The sequence below is a fragment of the Rhinatrema bivittatum genome, chromosome 9 (assembly GCF_901001135.1).
Source record: "Rhinatrema bivittatum chromosome 9, aRhiBiv1.1, whole genome shotgun sequence".
Classification (NCBI taxonomy): Eukaryota; Metazoa; Chordata; class Amphibia; order Gymnophiona; family Rhinatrematidae; genus Rhinatrema; species Rhinatrema bivittatum.
The window spans coordinates 32103943-32122255 of record NC_042623.1 but is presented as its reverse complement, the minus strand read 5'-3'; the positions used below and the strand labels follow the sequence as shown (position 1 = coordinate 32122255).

The 18313-nt window shown below is 52.0% G+C and overlaps 1 protein-coding gene across 3 annotated transcripts in view; it reads left to right on the top strand.

Annotated features, from left to right (window-relative positions):
• Positions 1-18313, top strand: part of FLNC (filamin C) — a 146123-nt gene that overhangs the window by 113551 nt on the left and 14259 nt on the right. For 2 of the 3 annotated variants that reach the window (XM_029617180.1, XM_029617181.1), the window contains 11 exons: positions 2500-2599; positions 4281-4421; positions 5575-5703; positions 6013-6186; positions 8537-8698; positions 9319-9522; positions 10538-10690; positions 11350-11472; positions 13395-13634; positions 14432-14701; positions 18072-18209. In XM_029617180.1, coding sequence (XP_029473040.1) covers positions 2500-2599; positions 4281-4421; positions 5575-5703; positions 6013-6186; positions 8537-8698; positions 9319-9522; positions 10538-10690; positions 11350-11472; positions 13395-13634; positions 14432-14701; positions 18072-18209 — 1834 coding nt within the window. The remainder of the gene's footprint in view (positions 1-2499; positions 2600-4280; positions 4422-5574; positions 5704-6012; positions 6187-8536; positions 8699-9318; positions 9523-10537; positions 10691-11349; positions 11473-13394; positions 13635-14431; positions 14702-18071; positions 18210-18313) is intronic. The other variant, XM_029617184.1, reaches the window with a different exon arrangement.

Here is an 18313-nt window from a genome sequence, read left to right as displayed (position 1 = left end):
AAGAGCACCATGGAAGCGGTGGGGGGGGGGGGGGGGGGGGGGAGGAAATCAGCGAGGAAGTAGATGTGTGCATGACTGTAACTGTGGAACTTCTGCCTTGCCTTCCACCAGGCGTGTGACACCATCCCCATCACTGAGGAGCCATGCGACACCCTCCAGTTCCATCAGCCCTTCTCCCAGCAGCACCCCGGCTATCTGACTCACTGGGTATCAGAAACACAGCTTCTTAACAGAGCCGAACAAAACTCCTCCGCTTTCTCTCTCTCTCTCTCTCACACGCTGACCACTTCTGCCTTCCGTCTTCTCGGTGTCTTCCTAGGGGCACCTTAGTGATACACAAAATGAGCCCATTGCCCCTCTAATCTAGACTGCACGCTTTCCAGAAGGGGTCCTGGAAACCCTGTTCATCTGGGGTCTGTATCCCACGCCGGGGGCTGTAACGTTAGCTTCTGTGGTCTCTTTAGTTTCAGTCACCCACTGCCAGAGCTGAACAGTCCCTCCCCACTCCCCCAGCAATAATCTGGTTGGACAAGAAATGTCCCTCTGGAGTCGCCCGGTAACGGCAGATCATCGGGGACCCTCTGCACCGGTCCTGCCAATGCCCCCCACACCCCCACATCTACAGACTTGTAATCCTGCTTTTTATAGAACTAAAGGTCAGCAAACAAGCTAGAGGTGTTAACATAATGCATTTAGCTTATCAGGTCCAAGCCAAATGAGCGAAGGCAATCACATCGCTTTATTAGAGAATGAAAAAATGCAAAGCACCAGGTATGCAAACTTTGCCAGGCTGACCCGAGAGCCAGCGGAGAACATTCAGATTCAGGACGCTTCTACTGGCAGGACAATTCGCACAGCTGCTGCCAAAATAAAACATGCAGAGTGCGATTTTCAAGGCCCTGCACCCAGAGAAAGAGCGATGTCCTCCGGGTAAACTGAAAACTGCCCCCCCCCCCCCCCCCCGCGCAATCTGGCTGGAAGTCCCCGCAGGCATCCACTGCGCACAATCTTTCAGGGGAGGTATTCCCGGGGACATGGCTTGCATTTTCAAATCTATGCTCCTTTTCATTAGAAGTTCACCTGTAAAAAAAAAAAAAATAAAGACAGGCGCGAAGCTCTGCGGGCACCCAGTGCCCGCAGCCATTGCCCAAGTAGGCGGGTACTTTCCCTGTGAAAATTAAGTACAAAGTGGTTCCAGCCGACTTGGCAGCTGGTTTGAAAATTGCCCAGGTGGTTAAATTAAAAAAGAAAAAAAAATATCCCCACTTACAACAGCAGAGGCGCTACAGAAGGTCTTAGTGAGCCCTGGGAGTGTTTCTGTGACCTCTGGCACGGCAGACTTGTCTCCCTACAGGTGGAGGGGTGGAAACAGGTGTCCTGGTTGGAGACTGCCTGGCAGCGGAGCCCAGAGAGGCCGCTGGTCCTCTGGTGACATCTGGTGGCCAGTCAGGGAACAGCATCAAAACGGGCTAAGGAAAATGTAGTTAATAGGACTTTATTAGCCACCTTTTTGAATGATTGTTTCACCTGGGTCTGGAGCGCCTAAGCTACCCGGCTAAGTTGCCACTGAAAATTCTCCGAAATCTAAAATGTAGACTGGTAGACTTGGGCCTGCCATTTACGGTATGTGCTTGGCATTAGGAAGTTAAACTTATCTGGCTAGCACTGACAACCAATACAAGCCATCTAAGTCGTCCCTTGACCGTGGGAACACCTCTGGGGGCTGCCCAGTTTTTCAGCAGCTAAGCTTAGCCACCTAGCTGGCTAGATTTGGCCGCTCTGTAGGGTGAAAATTGCAGTCCGTGGGATCCTGCCACCTTACTCTGCTCTTAAGACACCTGGATCCCTTGAAAGCCAGCCTGGAAATACACAGCGATTACAGGGCTGTAGATCAGAGCATTACCAGGCTATGAATGGCAGGGGAGAGAGGCCACAAGTCCTCCTGCAGAGCTACCAAGTTACCCAGTTCCACCAGGGAGATGTTTTGGCCAGTCCTGATGTTGAACTTACATCCTAAAGCATGCTGGTATTTGTAGTCCCTGATTCTACCCATTGAATTCAATGCTGCAGGTCCCACAGTGCATGAGAATGGGGTTGTCAGAAATCCAAGGCTGGCCTAAAATCTCCCTCCTGGAACTGGGTAACTTGGCAGCTCTGTTCCTGCGCGAGAGGAATAGTACAGGATTATTTGGCTTCTCCTGCGAGATTCCAGCACTGCTGCCCCTTTCGCTTCTGCTCTGGTCTTTGGCTCTTGGCCTCTTTGCCGTCGGCATGGTTCCTGATCTGTTCCCCACCAGTGACTTCGTCTGTTCAGTCCTGGCAGGGTGGCTCTGAACTCTCTTCTCATGCATCTCCTTCTCCGTCACAGGGTCAGATCCTGCTCTGGCCATGGTCTCCTGCCTGCGGCCTCCACCTGTGATGTCACTTCCTGTCCTCAGTTCTTTACTTCCTGTGCCCCCTCCAGCATCTCACTGCTTTTCTTCTCTCCTGCTCTGTTAGGCCACCGAGGAGCCGATAACTCCGGCGGACAAAATAGACTCCATGCTGCGGCCTTTCAACCTGGTCATTCCCTTTACGGTGCAGAAGGGCGAGATCTCAGGTACGTTCCTTATTCGCCGGCGCGGAAAAAGCCGTGAGATCTTTGACTGGGTAGCTCTGTGAGTTACCCTCCTGCTCACCCCTGCTCGGTGGTTAAATTCTGCCTTGGAAAGTTATTGGCCCTGGAAAATTTACCCTGGTAAGAAGAGGATTGCCGGAGGTGCGGCAAAGCTCTAGCCAGGAAGCGCCGATATTCACTGCTATTTGCCTAAAGACACCCGGGGTGGAGGGGCCACTAGCCTAAGGTTACTCAGCTAACTGCCACTGAAGAGCCACGTAAAGGTCTCGGGTTAGCTCTACTGATTGCTGCGCCTTTGCATGTCAGGCTTTATGGACTTGTAGGGGCCGGTTCGACCACTGCCTGGAGACAGGAGAACTTCTGGAACCAGTCACAGAACGGGTCCGAGCCTGGGAGAAGGATGGTATGGGTCCGGCCCCTGCCCTGTTGACCATGACCTCGATCCTACGAGGGTCTGGCCATTGTCAGCGGGGTCAAAGTTGAAAAGTGCTGGAAACTCCATGCATAAGGGCAGTTGTTAAATGATTTTGCTGTCATTGTGTAAATCATTACCTTCCTTTTTTTTTTCTATCCTGATTACGAGTTCCTTCCAAAGGAGGCCCCAGTGTTTAAAATGCCCGAAAGCGTCTCCCACTAGCATAAACCTCAAGAAACCAGGGAACGCTGTGCTGCTTTCGGAAGGGGGATCGGGAAACACGCTGCGCTTTCTGCATCATTCCTTCTATTAGATCAGTGCAGGATTTATCCAGAGAGGATCTGCAGGAGCTGGCAAGGGCCACGCGGATACTTCCTTCCCGGTGGGGCAGCAGGGATCACGGAAACTGTCGCATCGGAGAAGGGGGCCTCTGCAGACAGCTAAAGTCTGAAATATTGACTTCCGGGAGACAGGATAGAGGATTGGGGTCAGAGAAAAGACACAGCACATAAGCAGGCTGCCTTCATCTGCCCCTTCCCCACCGAAACCAAACAGCAAAAGAACAGTGCCACAGCCCTGATACCACGTGCCATGAAAACAATTAAAAAATAGTCTTTTTGTTGATGTGGACACTTGCATACCCCGTCACAAACCTGCGGATCTTCTTACAGACCCACGTGTCCACGATCAGGCAATTTTTCAATAGCCTACGATGCTTGCGGGCTATCTCTTTCTAAATCGAACTAGCCACGGGAACATTCCTGGCCCTCTCTGAAGCAGGTGCCAGAGTACTCACTGACTTTCCCTCCCGTGACCTAACTCTGGCGGGGGGCGCGCAGTTTTCAGCCGAGCCTTTTTCCGCAGATAAACAGTGGTTTATCCGTTGACATAACTTGCAAAACTGCCCTAATAATGCCCCAGAGTGTAGCGGTCCGTGGTTCTGTTCTGTGAATATCTAATGAGCTTGCATTACCCGTGACTCCAACGTAGCTGGACTATAGTTGCTCCTGTCCTCGTTTCCTGGGGTCCGTGCAGGGGCTAGGAGCTGCTCGGAGCAGGTGGCCCCCAAATGTATCAGAGCATGAGGGCACAGTGTCAGCCAGCAAGGAACCAGGGGCTTCTGAAGGCCTTCCCTCTTGTAGGTCTCCTGGGCTGGAGATGGGAGGCTGAAATATTTTCATAGTCTCTTGTGCTCCCAGGAAGATGCGCAGATCTTATTAATAATTTCATTTCATCCTTGTGGTTCAGGGGAGGTCCGGATGCCATCTGGGAAGACAGCAAGACCCCACATCACTGATAACAAGGATGGAACAGTTACAGTGAAGTTTGCCCCTGTGGAGAAAGGACTGCATGAAATGGACATTAAATATGATGGAAATCACATTCCAGGTCATTTTTCTTTCACATTTTATTACTAGCCTCAGGCCAAGGGGAAGAGTGCTCTGCTGCTGCCTGTGCTGTCCCTGTTCTGTGGTGGGGCAGTGTGTGAGGGAAGCTTGCACTGCTGCTGCCTGCGCTGTACCTGTTCTGTGGTGTGGCAGTGTGTGTGAGGGAAGCTTGCACTGCTGCTGCCTGTGCTGTCCCTGTTCTGTGGTGGAATATGTGAGAGGGAAGCTTGCACTGCTGCTGCCTGTGCTGTACCTGTTCTGAGGTGAGGCAATGTGAGAGGGAAACTTGCACTGCTCCTGCCTGAGCTGTACCTGTTCTGTGGTGGGGCAGTGTGTGAGGGAAGCTTGCACTGCTGCTGCCTGTGCTGTACCTGTTCTGTGGTGGGGCAGTGTGTGAGGGAAGCTTGCACTGCTGATGCCTGTGCTGTATCTGTTATATGGTGGGCAGTGTGTGTGAGGGAAGCTTGCACTGCTGCTGCCTGTGCTGTACCTGTGCTGAGGTGGGACACTGAGTGTGTGTGTGAGGGAGACTTGCACTGCTGCTGCCTGTGCTGTACCTGTTCTATGGTGGAGCAGTGTGTGTGAGGGAAACTTGCACTGCTGCTGCTTGTGCTGTACCTGTTCTGTAGTAGGGCAGTGTGTGTGAGGGAAGCTTGCACTGCTGCTGCCTGTGCTGTACCTGTGCTGAGGTGGGTCATTGAGTGTGTGTGTGAGGGAGACTTGCACTGCTGCTGCCTATGCTGTCCCTGTTCTGTGGTAGGGCAGTGTGTGTGAGGGAAGCTTGCACTGCTGCTGCCTGTGCTGTACCTGTTCTGTGGTGGGGCAGTGTGTGAGGGAAGCTTGCTCTGCTGCTGCCTGTGCTGTACCTGTTCTGTGGTGGGGCAGTGTGTGTGAGGGAAGCTTGCTCTGCTGCTGCCTGTGCTGTACCTGTGCTGAGGTGGGACACTGAGTGTGTGTGTGAGGGAGACTTGCACTGCTGCTGCCTATGCTGTCCCTGTTCTGTGGTAGGGCAGTGTGTGTGAGGGAAGCTTGCTCTGCTGCTGACTGTTGTAATTTTGAACTGTGTGTGCGGGGGGGGGGGGGGTGGAACAGTAAGAGGATAAAGATTTCTATTTAGAAAACTGTATATGTTGGTTTTCTTTCATCGTGCACAGGGAGCCCCTTGCAGTTCTTCGTAGATGCTATAAACAGTCGTCATGTGAACGCCTATGGGCCAGGACTGAGCCATGGCATGGTGAACAAGCCAGCCACATTCACCATTGTCACCAAAGACGCCGGGGAAGGTTGGTATCTCATTAAATCCGTCCTGCTCAGCGCTCTGCCGCTAACAGGAGCTCCCTGCCAGTCCAGGCCCGAGGCATCTTGTGGCCGTTTGAGACGGGATTGCTTGGAAGGGCTCATGGGGGTGCTCACAGCTGTACAACTAGCAAAAAAATAAGGTAATTCAGTTGGCATTTCAAAACTACCAAAAGGATTAGGGTCCTCCTTTTGGATTCTGATTTTTTTTCGTCGCTCAGGGAACATTAGTGCTGAAAGGTGCCCCCTGCTTTACCTCTCCCCCTGTGGTGACCTGTGTCCCTCTTCCCCCACAGGTGGCTTATCTCTGGCGGTGGAAGGACCGTCCAAGGCCGAAATCACCTGCAAAGACAACAAGGATGGCACCTGCACCGTCTCCTACCTGCCGACCGCACCTGGAGACTACAACATTATCGTGCGCTTCGATGACAAGCACATCCCTGGCAGCCCATTCACCGCCAAGATCACAGGTAATACACAGCCTGCTGAAGACGCTGGAGGAGCGGGCGAATATTGAGCACTTAAAATTCAATGCAAAAAAAAAAAGCCCAGAGCCACGCTTTTCGGGGTGCAGGAATCCGGGGGGGGATGGGAAGCTGATGTGCTCCGAGCAGGAGAGCTGCCTCAGGGGGATCCTGTCTGGTGATCTCAAGGCAGAAAAAGAGGGTGGCAAGGTGGCGGCCAGAGCCAGAGGACCGTCGGGGTGCACAGGGAGAAGCACAACCGGCAGGAAAAGAGAGGCGCTGATGCCTCTGTGCGGGCCGTGGTGAGGCCTCACCTGGAATACTGTGTTCAGTTCTGGAGGCCGTGCCTCCGAAAGGAAAGAGACGAGCTGCAGGTGATCCAGAGAGAGACAGCCGAATGGTGCAGGGGTCTGCACCCAGTGCACGCGAGGTGAGACTGTAGAAAGGGGGGGGACATGATAAAAACACTTATCTACCTGAAAGTTATTAATAATGCACACGAAGCAAACCTTTTCCAGAGGAAGAAGAGTTGTAGAACCCGGGCTCATGATATGAACCTCCAAGGGGGTAGACTCGGGAACAATTCAGGAAATATTTGTGCACAGAGAGTGCTGCATGCCTGGAATGCTTTCTCAGAATGGGCTATAGGAGATTTCAAAAAGTTATGGGATAAACACAGAGGATCCTTACTTGCCAAAAAGTAAAGGGATGGCAGAAGCAGGAGCTAGGAGCACCCCAGACCCTGGGGACAGCCAGGGGGGTAACCTGTACGGAGCGGCGGTTACCACCCTACCAGCAGTGGTAGGACTGATGGCACCGAGGGGACCTGCACAGAGCTGCACCCGTGATCCTAACAGCCTGTGCTTTCAGTAAAGCACTGGGGGTAACCGGCACGGAGCGGTGGGTGCGACCCAGACAGCAGTGACAGAACTGCACTGAGCTTCCAAGAAGGCACTGGGGTAACCTGCATGGAGTGACGATGGTTAAAAGCCGAACTTCGGTGAGCCACGGTGAGGCCAGCTGTTTTGGCCAGCAGCTTTGCTCATTTCAGTAGCCGCGTGCATTATCAAGAAACTTGGCAACAAGACCTGGATTCTGTTGGTCGTGTAAGAACCATAGAGGAGGATGAGAAGGCCAGTGGAGGCGGTAGAGGCTGGCACTTTCTGGGCAGGAAAGGGGTTGAAAGTTCAGGTGAAGGCCACGGAGGGTGGGGAGCTGGCATTGGGTCGAGTCTGGGAATTGATGGGCTCATCCACCAGAGGTGGGAGAATCGCAGCTGGGCCGATCTGGAGTGCAGCGTTCAAGCTGCGCACAGAAGTGCAAAGTCTGCAGTTACCTTTTTACCCTCAGACTTCACCCCACTGTTTTCCAAGAGCAAACTTCTCTTTTGAAAACGGAGTCAGAAAAAGTATGCGCACAGCCCCGAGCGTGTGCATCTGTGCGCAACTGTGAGCGTGTAAGCGCGAGCCCCGCCCCCTGGAACGCGCCTCTTTCTGTATTATTTATTTATTTAACACTTTTCTATACCGACTTTCACGGTTAAAAAGACCATATCAGATCAGTTTACATCGAATTGGGGAACTGTAACAAATACAATAGTTTAAACAGGAAGAACAAAGTTACATTTAACAAGGATAGTAAACTTGGAAGCATAGACTGCTGGAAAAAAAGGCCTAGGAACGCAGTAAACAACAAATATAAATAATTGGTAAGTCAGGGGAGGATCTTATTAGAAACTTGAAGGTAGTACGGAGCTCCATAGAACCTCGTCTAATGTGTATCAGGGGGATCTGAGAAGGCTTGGCTGTACGCAGAAATACGTCTGTGCTCCGACTGCGCGTGTGGTTTAAGGTACAGAGAGGGCCGGCAGTGTTCAGGGAGCCACCTCTGGCCCGTACAACGCAGTCTTACCCGCGGAAATATCTGATATCCTTATTCAGAAGCATTTAACTGGATAACTCAGACGCTAGCCGGCTAAGTGAATATTTGGGCACTTAGCGAGCTAAATTCTAGCTGGATAACTTATTGTAAGTAAGGGGCGTGGCTGGGAAGAGCTAAGTTATTCAGATAACTAAGCCTGTTCGTCCCATAGACCTGTCATAAATCTATCCGGCTCGGTTTAAGATAGCCGAGTACAAGCCTGCCGGATAGTTTTTTCTGTTTAACTAGCCAAGCCGCTTTTCTTGCCATCATTTACGATATTACTATTTAGATACATAGGGCAGGTAACTATCCAGGTGAGAGGTCCTGTCCCCTCCCCACACCACACTGTCCCCTCGCAGTACAATAAGATGGACAGCGTGCAGTAAAGTCACATAACTTCAGCTGGACTCCTCTGTGTTTGCGTCTGCCATAGGTGATGACTCCATGAGGACGTCTCAGCTCAACGTGGGGACTTCCACCGACGTTTCCCTGAAGATCAGCGAGACTGACCTGAGTCTCCTCACCGCTAGCATCCGAGCGCCCTCTGGCAACGAGGAGCCCTGCTTACTCAAGAGGCTGCCCAACCGGCACATAGGTAAGGTCCCTCCACCCCCACCGGAGCGTCACACTGTGGCCGGGCCTAGTGCCGGGTCTGTCTCTCACCCCCCCATACACACACACATGAGGGATTCAACGGAGCCAATCGGATTCCAGTACCTGCAAGGCATTCCCGACTCTTCCCAGCCTGGTCGTTCGCAGTGGAGCCGCAGCGCTGCTTCTGGAGCCAGAGCTGAAGAGTGACTCGGTTTCTGGAGGGATTGCAATGTTTTTATTTCCACTGAACATTTCAGTGCAATTAAAACCAGCACTGCAGGTGTCAGGCTCCTTCAGGAAAGGGATGGAAACGTCGGGATGGGCTTGGAGGTTCCCTCCGGAGGCAGCGGCGCGGCCGCAGCTGAGCGCTGGAATATGGTGCTCCTCGCCGGGCGCGCTGCTGAATTACCCCGCAGCACAGAGACGATGCAGCCTCCTTCAATAGGAAGGAGCATGGGGGGGGGGATGCCTTCTGCTGCACAATCCCGGCGGAAAGGCGGTGCTTCCCTCGGCAGGGGAGGGAGGCCTGGTCAGACCATACAGGGGGGGCATTTTAGGGAAGAAAGAAGTTGGTTTTCCGGCCATCACTTGTTTTGTCTCCCCGCCCTCCACCCCCCACAGGTATCTCCTTCACCCCCAAGGAGGTGGGCGAACACGTAGTGAGCGTGAAGAAGAATGGGAAGCACGTGACCAACAGCCCCTTCAAGATCATGGTGGGCCAGTCGGAGATTGGAGACGCCAGCAGAGTGAAAGTCTGGGGCAAGGGCCTGAGAGAAGGTCTCACCTTCCAGCTGTCTGAGTTTATCGTGGACACCAGGAATGCAGGTACGGGACAGCGGGGGGGAGCAGGAGTGGTGATAAAGCTTCAGGGCTGCCCACCGCGCCAACGGGAAGAAGAACGGGAAAGGAGCTGCAGCGCCAGGGCACTGCTGCTCACGGCTTCAGGTTCTTTGCCACTAAGCCCGTTTAACATTCGGTAAGTCCCTCTATCTGCCTGTGCCTCCATTCTCCGCCTCTGTCTCAGTTCGTAAGGCATTGCCTCCTCGTGCCTCGGTTTAACCGATAGTAATTGAGCCAGGCCGGGCCTGCAGTCCCTCTCGGACTCGTCAGATGGGTCCAGCCTGCGCTGCACTTCTGCAGTCTCCTCTCTGCTCTGTCCTGCAGACCTAACCCCGAAATTCTGGGGACGAGGGAAAGGTGGTCCCTCTTATCGGGCTCAGCCCTCACCTATTGATATGTGTGGAGCTCTGTTGTTACTCCGGATAGTTTGAATCGGTTCAGGATTCCTTGTGGGACCATGGGGGGAGGGGCAGGACGGGTCAGAAGAGAAACTATCTTCCGTACAGGTCCAAAGCTTTGGCGCCCTCTACCTTGAGATGCTACGTCTGTTCCCAGCCTGAAAGTGATTTAAATGTGAGTTAAAACCGTGGCTATCCAGAAATGCATATAACCTAACCTAAAAACACAAGAATGAAATGAACTACAATAACAAGAGAGACAAGAGATTTTACTTAAAACAAGAGGAATAAAACGTAATGAGAGAACCCAAGAATCTTAAGACAATGTACATGATATTTGTTATAGTATTTTCCTCATTTACTGCCATTAGGCTTAGGTCATCAGTAATGTTTTAGAGCTTTACATTTTCATTCGAGAAATGTTAATCCCTGCTTACAAATATCCCCTGTGTAAACCGTCAAGATCTGCTGCTTGACGGTGATGACTGTTACTTATGTAAACCGTTGTGATCATTTTATGGAATGGCGCTATATAAAATGTCTAAATACATAAATATTTCCCGCGCACATTGGTTGTAAAAGTTTCCTGTGTTCCTTCCCAGGATATGGAGGATTAGGACTGTCAATAGAAGGTCCAAGTAAGGTAGACATTAACTGCGAAGATGTGGAAGATGGCACATGTAAGGTGACGTACTGTCCAACCGAGCCAGGAAATTACATCATCAACATCAAATTTGCTGACAAGCACGTGCCAGGTAACCGCAGGATTTCTTAGCCTAGTTTAAAGGGGATGAACCTCTTCTCGTGTACAAGGAGCTGAACTTCCCGTTCTCATTTAGAGGGCACAGATGAGATGTATATGTGTTTACCGAATGTGAAACTGGGAATGGTTGAGCAGGCAAGCATTCTATACAGAATATCTGCCCTCCTCTTTCGTTAGATGGACACTGCACAGATGGACAGCTATTGTTCCCTGTACATACCCAGATCAGTCCAGACTCCTGGCTTTATTCATCCCTGCCAGCAGATGGGGACAAAGTTTCACTGACACTGCTTCATAATCCCTGGTGCCACCTGCAGTTCCTCCAGTATTTCTCTGTCTCCGGTGCGTTAGCTGAGGCAGGGGCAGCCACTGTTAAGATTCCTGCGTACAGTGCCATGCCTGTCCTCGGATACAGAGCGGGAAGTGAAAGGCATAGGGCATGAGGTGGGGGGAGGGGGTTGTGGGCTTATTCATACTATTTGGTGCCGTCGAGATTCACACTCTGCTCCTTGAATGCCACGAACACACGTTTCGTTCCTGTGACGGTGCGGCGTAAGCACGTGCGTGCCCATGTTTTCATGGGCACGCGTTTGTGCGTTCAAGAGAAAGGAGCCTGATATTTATCCCAGCCCTTGTCTGTGCTCCTCACAGGGAGTCCCTTTACAGTGAAGATGACAGGAGAGGGTCGCATGAAGGAGAGCATCACCAGGAGGAGGCAGGCTCCCTCCATCGCCACTATTGGGAGCACCTGTGACCTCAACCTCAAGATTCCAGGTAATGAAGCTGCCCAGCCGATGAGCCGGCTGCAGGCGACGGCCAATGAGCCGGCTGCAGGCGACGGCCAATGAGCCGGCTGGACCCTGCACAGGAGAGATGATCTGGGGGGGGAATGTGCAGCGTATTCAGTCAGGGGTCAGCGGTGCCTTCTGTCCCCATGTCACCACTTGCAGCCCAGCTACTGTCCTGCTCAGTCCATCTGCCTTTGACCTTGCCTCTGGTTTATTAAGGGACATTCCCTGAAAATCTGCACTTTACTTTACTTTGAAATCTGAAATATTCTACTTTCATTCATTCCTTGAAAAGAAAAAAAAAAAGTGCCCAGAGTACTCCTAGGCTAAAATTTGGAGGAGAACCTCAGGTAGCTTAGCTTCCCCATAACTCTGTCTCTGGTAGCCCTCACTTGGAGAGAGCTTGCAATGCCCCTTATGCTTGTTTTGTATGATCGATGTATTGATTAAAGATGCCGGATAGAAAGAGGCAATGCTCAGTTATTTGGACCAGTTAGGAAGCAAAACTAACTTGGTTCAGCCAAATCTCAGGTTGTGGGATATCTTGTAGCCCAGTCTGTAGCACAATTCAGAATAATCCTTTCTGGTCCCACGTAGAGAGATCATCTTCAAGGCCACACACCAGGCCTCTCTGTCAGGCGTCAGTGCTCCGTGCACATGTGCACGTCTGAATATAGGGGGAACGCTTCAGAAAAAGCTGCCATTTACCCCGCAGAGTATGGTGAAGCAAAAAATAAGGGAAGGTTATAGTGAACATGGAGGATAACCCACCATTTCAATGAAGAGCCATCAAACAGAGCAGCACCACCTCAGGAAATCCACAAATATCACCAGAGAGGTCAATATTAAGCGGGCCGGTGAGCAGGAAATGTACCCAGGTACCTTGCACCTGGATACCTGGCTAAAACTGGCCAGTTAATGTTAGGAAACATTTTCCCCAATCAGACATAACCTAGCTAAGTTTATCTGAGTAGTGCTGGATATCACTGCTGGCTGGATATATCTTAGCCTCTTTTTATCTGGGTACTGAGTTACCCAGGCAAAATTTTAGCTGGGGAGCGAGGGGAACGTTTTAATTCTCAGCTTTTGCCCGGGTAACTCCAAACATTACCCAGACAAAGCCTTTGAATACTGGCCTCAACATTTATTTTCATTCCCCAAACTGCCAGCGTCTGGATTCTAGCAGGAACCGTCCCGGGACCCTGCTGTGCTGCTGCTTTTGTCTGATGCTCTGGGCCAGAGGGGGAGCCCCTGTCTCTTTGAGGGCAGATCAAGAGAGGGAGACTGCGGGGACATCTGACTCGCGCACGAGGCGGGGGAGGCACTGGGAGCGGGATCTTGGACTCACAGCACAGCATAGAGCCCGTAGCCACTCTCCTTGGGTTTGCTGACCATGTCTACCCATTGCAGTTCGCCTCAAACGCCTGAACCCTTCTCCTTCCCAGAGGCTCTGGGGTGCGAGGTCAGGCCAACATTTCCTCACTGGCCCTGAGTTTTAGGAAGGACTTTGGGTAACTTTTTTTTTTCCAAGGACTTTTTATTTCACATTTTTTCCTTCTTGCTGAACTCAATATCTCCTCCTTTTCCCATCTTTTCCTCTCTTTCCCATACTACCTTCCACTTATCCTCCTCTATGTCTTTCGCTTGTACTCTTTCTCCTTCTGTCTCTCTCTTCCTTGCCTTCCATCATCCTCTGTGTCCCTATTCCTCGGTCCCCTGCCACCCCTTCCTCTCTCCTCCTCTGTCCCTCTTCCTCGAGGTCCTCTTCCTGTCTCGCCCTTCCCTTCTATGTCTCTTTCCCTTCTTCTCTCTGTCCCTCCTTTTTCCCTGTCCCTCTTCCGTGCTCTTCCTCCTCACTGTTCCTTTTCCTCCTGTCCCCTTTTCTCCTCGTTCCATCTCATCCCTCAGGGAACTGGTTCCAGATGGTTTCTGCGCAGGAGCGCCTAACGCGCACCTTCACGCGCAGCAGCCACACCTACACGCGCACCGAGAGGACAGAGATCAGCAAGACCCGTGGCGGCGAGACCAAGAGGGAGGTGCGGGTGGAAGAGTCCACGCAGGTCGGCGGGGACCCCTTCCACAACGTCTTTGGGGACTTCCTGGGACGGGAGAGTCTGGGGACCTTCAGCACCATCGCCAGGCAGGAGGGTGCGTGTCCTGCATGCTGGGACAGAGGGCTCCCAGGCCCTTCACAGTCTTCCACTACACACGCAAATCAATGATCATTCTGTTACCGAATGGTTACGAAAAAGACACGAATGCTTGGGAACGAGCAGACAACAACAGCATCCATCCCGTCTTCCATTCTCCTTCCCAGTTTTCAATAGTGGCCTTTCTCACACCAAATGTTTCGCTATGGGAAATAATTAATCACTTTGCCGTGCTGTCCAGAGAGAGCTATTGCGCTTACTCTTGTAGAATTAGGCTGAAAGGGTTTGCCACCTTCCTCCTGTAGGACTAATCTGGTATTTGCGATTTGCTTTCTGTTGGTTTTTCTACTATTGCATGTCACTCCTGTACTGTTCCTTGTTGGTGGATGGAAGGCATGACCAGTGCGTGGTACACTGTGTGCACTAACTGCTCTTCCCACTCACTGCTGATCAGTAGATGGAGGATATCGGTGACACTCATTAGGCTATTATGTTCCAAGCTTCCTCTTCTTTTGCTGCTAATGATTGGTGGTCAAATGTTATACACCGCACCTTACACTGTATATACACCGAGCTTACCCTGCACCAAAAGCTGATTGGTGAATGGAAGTTTACACGGTGCACAGCACAATGTATGTTCGAAAACCTCCCTTCACTTGCTAGCAGCTGACGGACAGAAGGTACACGTGATGCGCTGTCTGTGCTAAGCTCTGCCTCCACTTCGTGCTGATTGGGGCATGGAAGGTGCACACAGCACACTGAACCCCTCACGCTTGCTGCTCTTGTGTGTTTCAGGAGAAGCCGGGTCCCAGGACATGACTGCCCAAGTCACCAGCCCTTCGGGGAAGACAGATGATGCGGAGATCATAGACGGGGAGGACAGTACCTACAGCGTTCGCTTTGTGCCACAAGAAATGGGAGCCCACACGGTCAACGTCAAGTATCGAGGGCAGCACGTTCCCGGAAGCCCCTTCCAGTTCACCGTGGGCCCCCTGGGAGAAGGAGGGTCCCACAAGGTGCGGGCTGGAGGCACGGGCCTGGAGAGAGCTGTCGCTGGAGTAGCAGGTGAAGACCTTTTCTGCATCTAGGACCATTTTGAATTTTCACCGGCATCAGGTGGCACAGCCTGGGTTGGAATACAGCCATGAGTTCTGACGCTACCGCTAATATTCTTGATTTTGGAAAAAGTACCAGAAACCTTTAAATATCCGTACAGCAGTGAGCAGCTCAACTGAAATATGGTACCTCAGGAAAGTGATATCCCCTGAACGTATGCTGGAACACTGGCTTAGTACTGGCAAGGAAGCAAGTAGGTGGGCATTGGTTTAGTAACAGCTCTGAAGGAAGAAAGCCCTCGAACAACCCTATGGGCACCGAGATAGTGCTACATCAGGAAGAACAGGCCCTATAACACTATCGGGTCTATCCAGTACCGAGCGGTAGGAAGAGCTGCGTTAGTGCCTACGGCACCCGCGGTTACCGCCCGCACAGTGCAGCTCACCTACCGCTCGATCCTGAAGCCTAATTACATGCAAATGTAAACCGCGTCCGAAAAGCCTTAGTCCCGCGCTACCCAGGATACTGGATAGAGCGCCTATACAGGATCCTGGGTGCGCGGGCCTAAGGCTTCACGCCACGCTGGTATCTGTCATTTCAAATGTCATTTGAAATGACAGATACCAGGAAGTTGCTTCGCCGCTGTCAGTGTCTGTTCTCCCCTCCTCCCGGAGCAGGGCGCAAAAAGCAGCCTTGCTCCGGGAGGAGAGGAGAAGAGACACTGACAGCGGCGAAGCTTTCCCCCAGCCCGGACCCGACCGGACCCGACCTGACCGCTGTCAGTCTGTTCGCCCTGCTCCGGAAGGGGGGAGAAGAGGTGACAGCGGCGGAGCAAATTTGGCAAAACTTATCTTTTTTGCAGCCAACAGCCATCATCAGAATCATCAGGAACACGATCTGGCCCCGTAGCTCCTCCCAACAAGATGGCCGCCTGCACGGGGAAAGCGTACAATTGGCCGCTGAAGACGTGACGTCACGACATTTGGCGTCACGGGATGTGACGCCACATCTTCAGCGGCCAATTGTACGCTTTCCCCGTGCAGGCGGCCATCTTGTTGGGAGGAGCTACGGGGCCAGATCGTGTTCCTGATGATTCTGATGATGGCTGATGGCTGCAAAAAAGATAAGTTTTGCCAAATTTGCTCCGCCGCTGTCACCTCTTCTCCCCCCTTCCGGAGCAGGGCGAACAGACTGACAGCGGTCAGGTCGGGTCCGGGTTGGCGTCCAAAAGCGACTTACTTTTGGGATCTTGACAGATCCCAAAAGTAAGTCGCTTTTGAAAAAAAAACAAAATTGTCAATTTTGAAAAAAAAAACCAAAATTGCTTTTGGTTTTTTTTAGCTTCGCCGCTCAGTTTCTATTTTCCCCCGTCCCAGAGCAAGGCTGCTTTTCGCGTCCTGCTCCGGGAGGGGGGAGAAGAGACACTGAGCGGCGAAACAACTTACTTGCACGGGGGAAAGCGGTCTCCGTGGCAGCCCCAGTCCTCTCCCCTCCTCCCGAAGCCAAAAAAAAAAGCGAAAAAAACGTTGCAGCCCCCTCCGGACATCGGAGGGGGGCTGCAACGTTTTTTTCCGCTTTTTTTTTTTTTTTTGGCTTCGGGAGCAGGGGAGAGGACTGGGGCTGCCATGGAGACCGGCACCCATGATCGCGGCCGGGGCAGGTGAGCGGGGGCTGGGGGAAAGCTTGCCACCTACCCTTACCCATGCCTCTACCGCCTGGGTCAGGGTAGGCGGTAAGTTTGCAGGTTAAATGCGCGACAAAATGGCAGGGAAAGATAGCGATAGTCGGGGCGCGGGTTACGGGATGCTAGGGAATAGCTAATTGGCTCGTTTGCATGCAATATCGAGCTAATTCGCTCGTTTGCATGCAATATACATGCCGCGGGCGGAAGGGGTTCAGCGGGGATTTTTGGACGCGGTAGGAATAGGTTAAAGGGGATTCGGGATCGCAGGAAGGGCTAACGCAGCCGGAACGTGAGTTAAAAGCGGCTTAGGAGCAGGGTAAACGCGGCCGCACTTTACAGGATAGACCAGTATATTTGGGCATTGGTTTACTACTGGCTTTGGAGCAAGGGTGAGCCCCAAATACCATATTGGGGTATCGGTTTACAAATACTCTGAAAGAAAAGTTCCCCCTAACTTCATGCTGGGACACTGGTTCAGTACTGGGAGGGAGTGAAGAGTCCCCCAATACCATGCTGGGACACTGGTTCAGTACTGGGAGAGAGTGAAGAGTCCCCCAATACCATGCTGGGACACTGGTTCAGTACTGGGAGAGAGTGAAGAGTCCCCCAACACCATGCTGGGACACTGGTTCAGTACTGGGAGAGAGTGAAGAGTCCCACAATACCATACTGGGACACTGGTTCAGTCTATATTTCCTATTTCATCACGGTTTGGGGGGGGTCCCCAAAACGATAGGAAAACCCATGAAATTTTATGTGGCTTTCTTATTGTTTCTGGGAGGGGGGGAAGAGCGGGCACATAAAAAAAACAAAAAAACCCCAAACCCACCCCAACCCTTCAGATTTAATTAATAAGAATCTCTCACCCTCCCGACTATCCCCAAAACTTGCCTAAAGTCCCTGGTGATCCAGCGGGGGTCCCGGGAGCGATCTCTCGCTCTCAGGCCATCGGCTGCCACTAATCAAAATGGCACCAATGGCCCTTTGCCCTTACCATGTGACAGGGGCTATCAGTGCCATTGGCCGGCCCCTGTCACATGGTAGGACAATGGATGGCCCTCACCATTTTTTAAGATGGCGCCGGCCGGCCATTGCTCCTACCATGTGACAGAGACCGGCCAATGGCACCGATAGCCCCTGTCACATGGTAAGGGCAAAGGGCCACCGGCGCCATTTTGTTTACTGGCAGCTGACGGCCTGAGAGTGGAAGATCGCTCCCGGGACCCCCTCTGGACCACCAGGACTTTAGGCAAGTTTTGGGGGGGGGGTCGGAAGGGTGGGGGATTCTAATTAATTAAATCTGAAGGGTTGGGGTGGTTTGTTTTTTTTTCGGATCGGGACAGCCGAAAAAAAATTGGCCCGAACCACGGGAAATGAAATCTCCCGTTGCGACTTTGGTTCGGCCAAATCACATCTCTATGGTTCAGTACTGGGAGAGTGAAGAGATCCCCCTAACAATGCTGGGACACTGGTACAGTACTGGGAGGGAGTGAAGAGTGCCCCTAACACCATGCTGGGACACTGGTTCATTACTGGGAGACAGCAAAGAGATCGCCTAAGTTCATGCTGAGGTATTTGTTACTTTCTGTTGTTGAAAATGGAGCATAGATTGAGTGGAAACATTGGTGGTGAATTATTGACAGCAAGTGCTTGTTGAGAGTGACATTTTCTTTGTTCTTTCTTGTCCTTCCCCAGCTGAGTTCAGTATTTGGACCCGGGAAGCTGGAGCAGGGGGTCTCTCTATTGCTGTTGAGGGTCCCAGCAAAGCTGAAATTGCCTTTGAAGACCGAAAAGATGGATCCTGCGGTGTCTCCTACATTGTCCAGGAGCCAGGCAAGTGCAGAGAATGACTTTCTGCACATGTGCTCCTAGAAAATGTGTGCGACTGTGGTGTGATTGTGCAGCTGTTAGTGTGAGCGTGCCGTAATTCAGAGTTC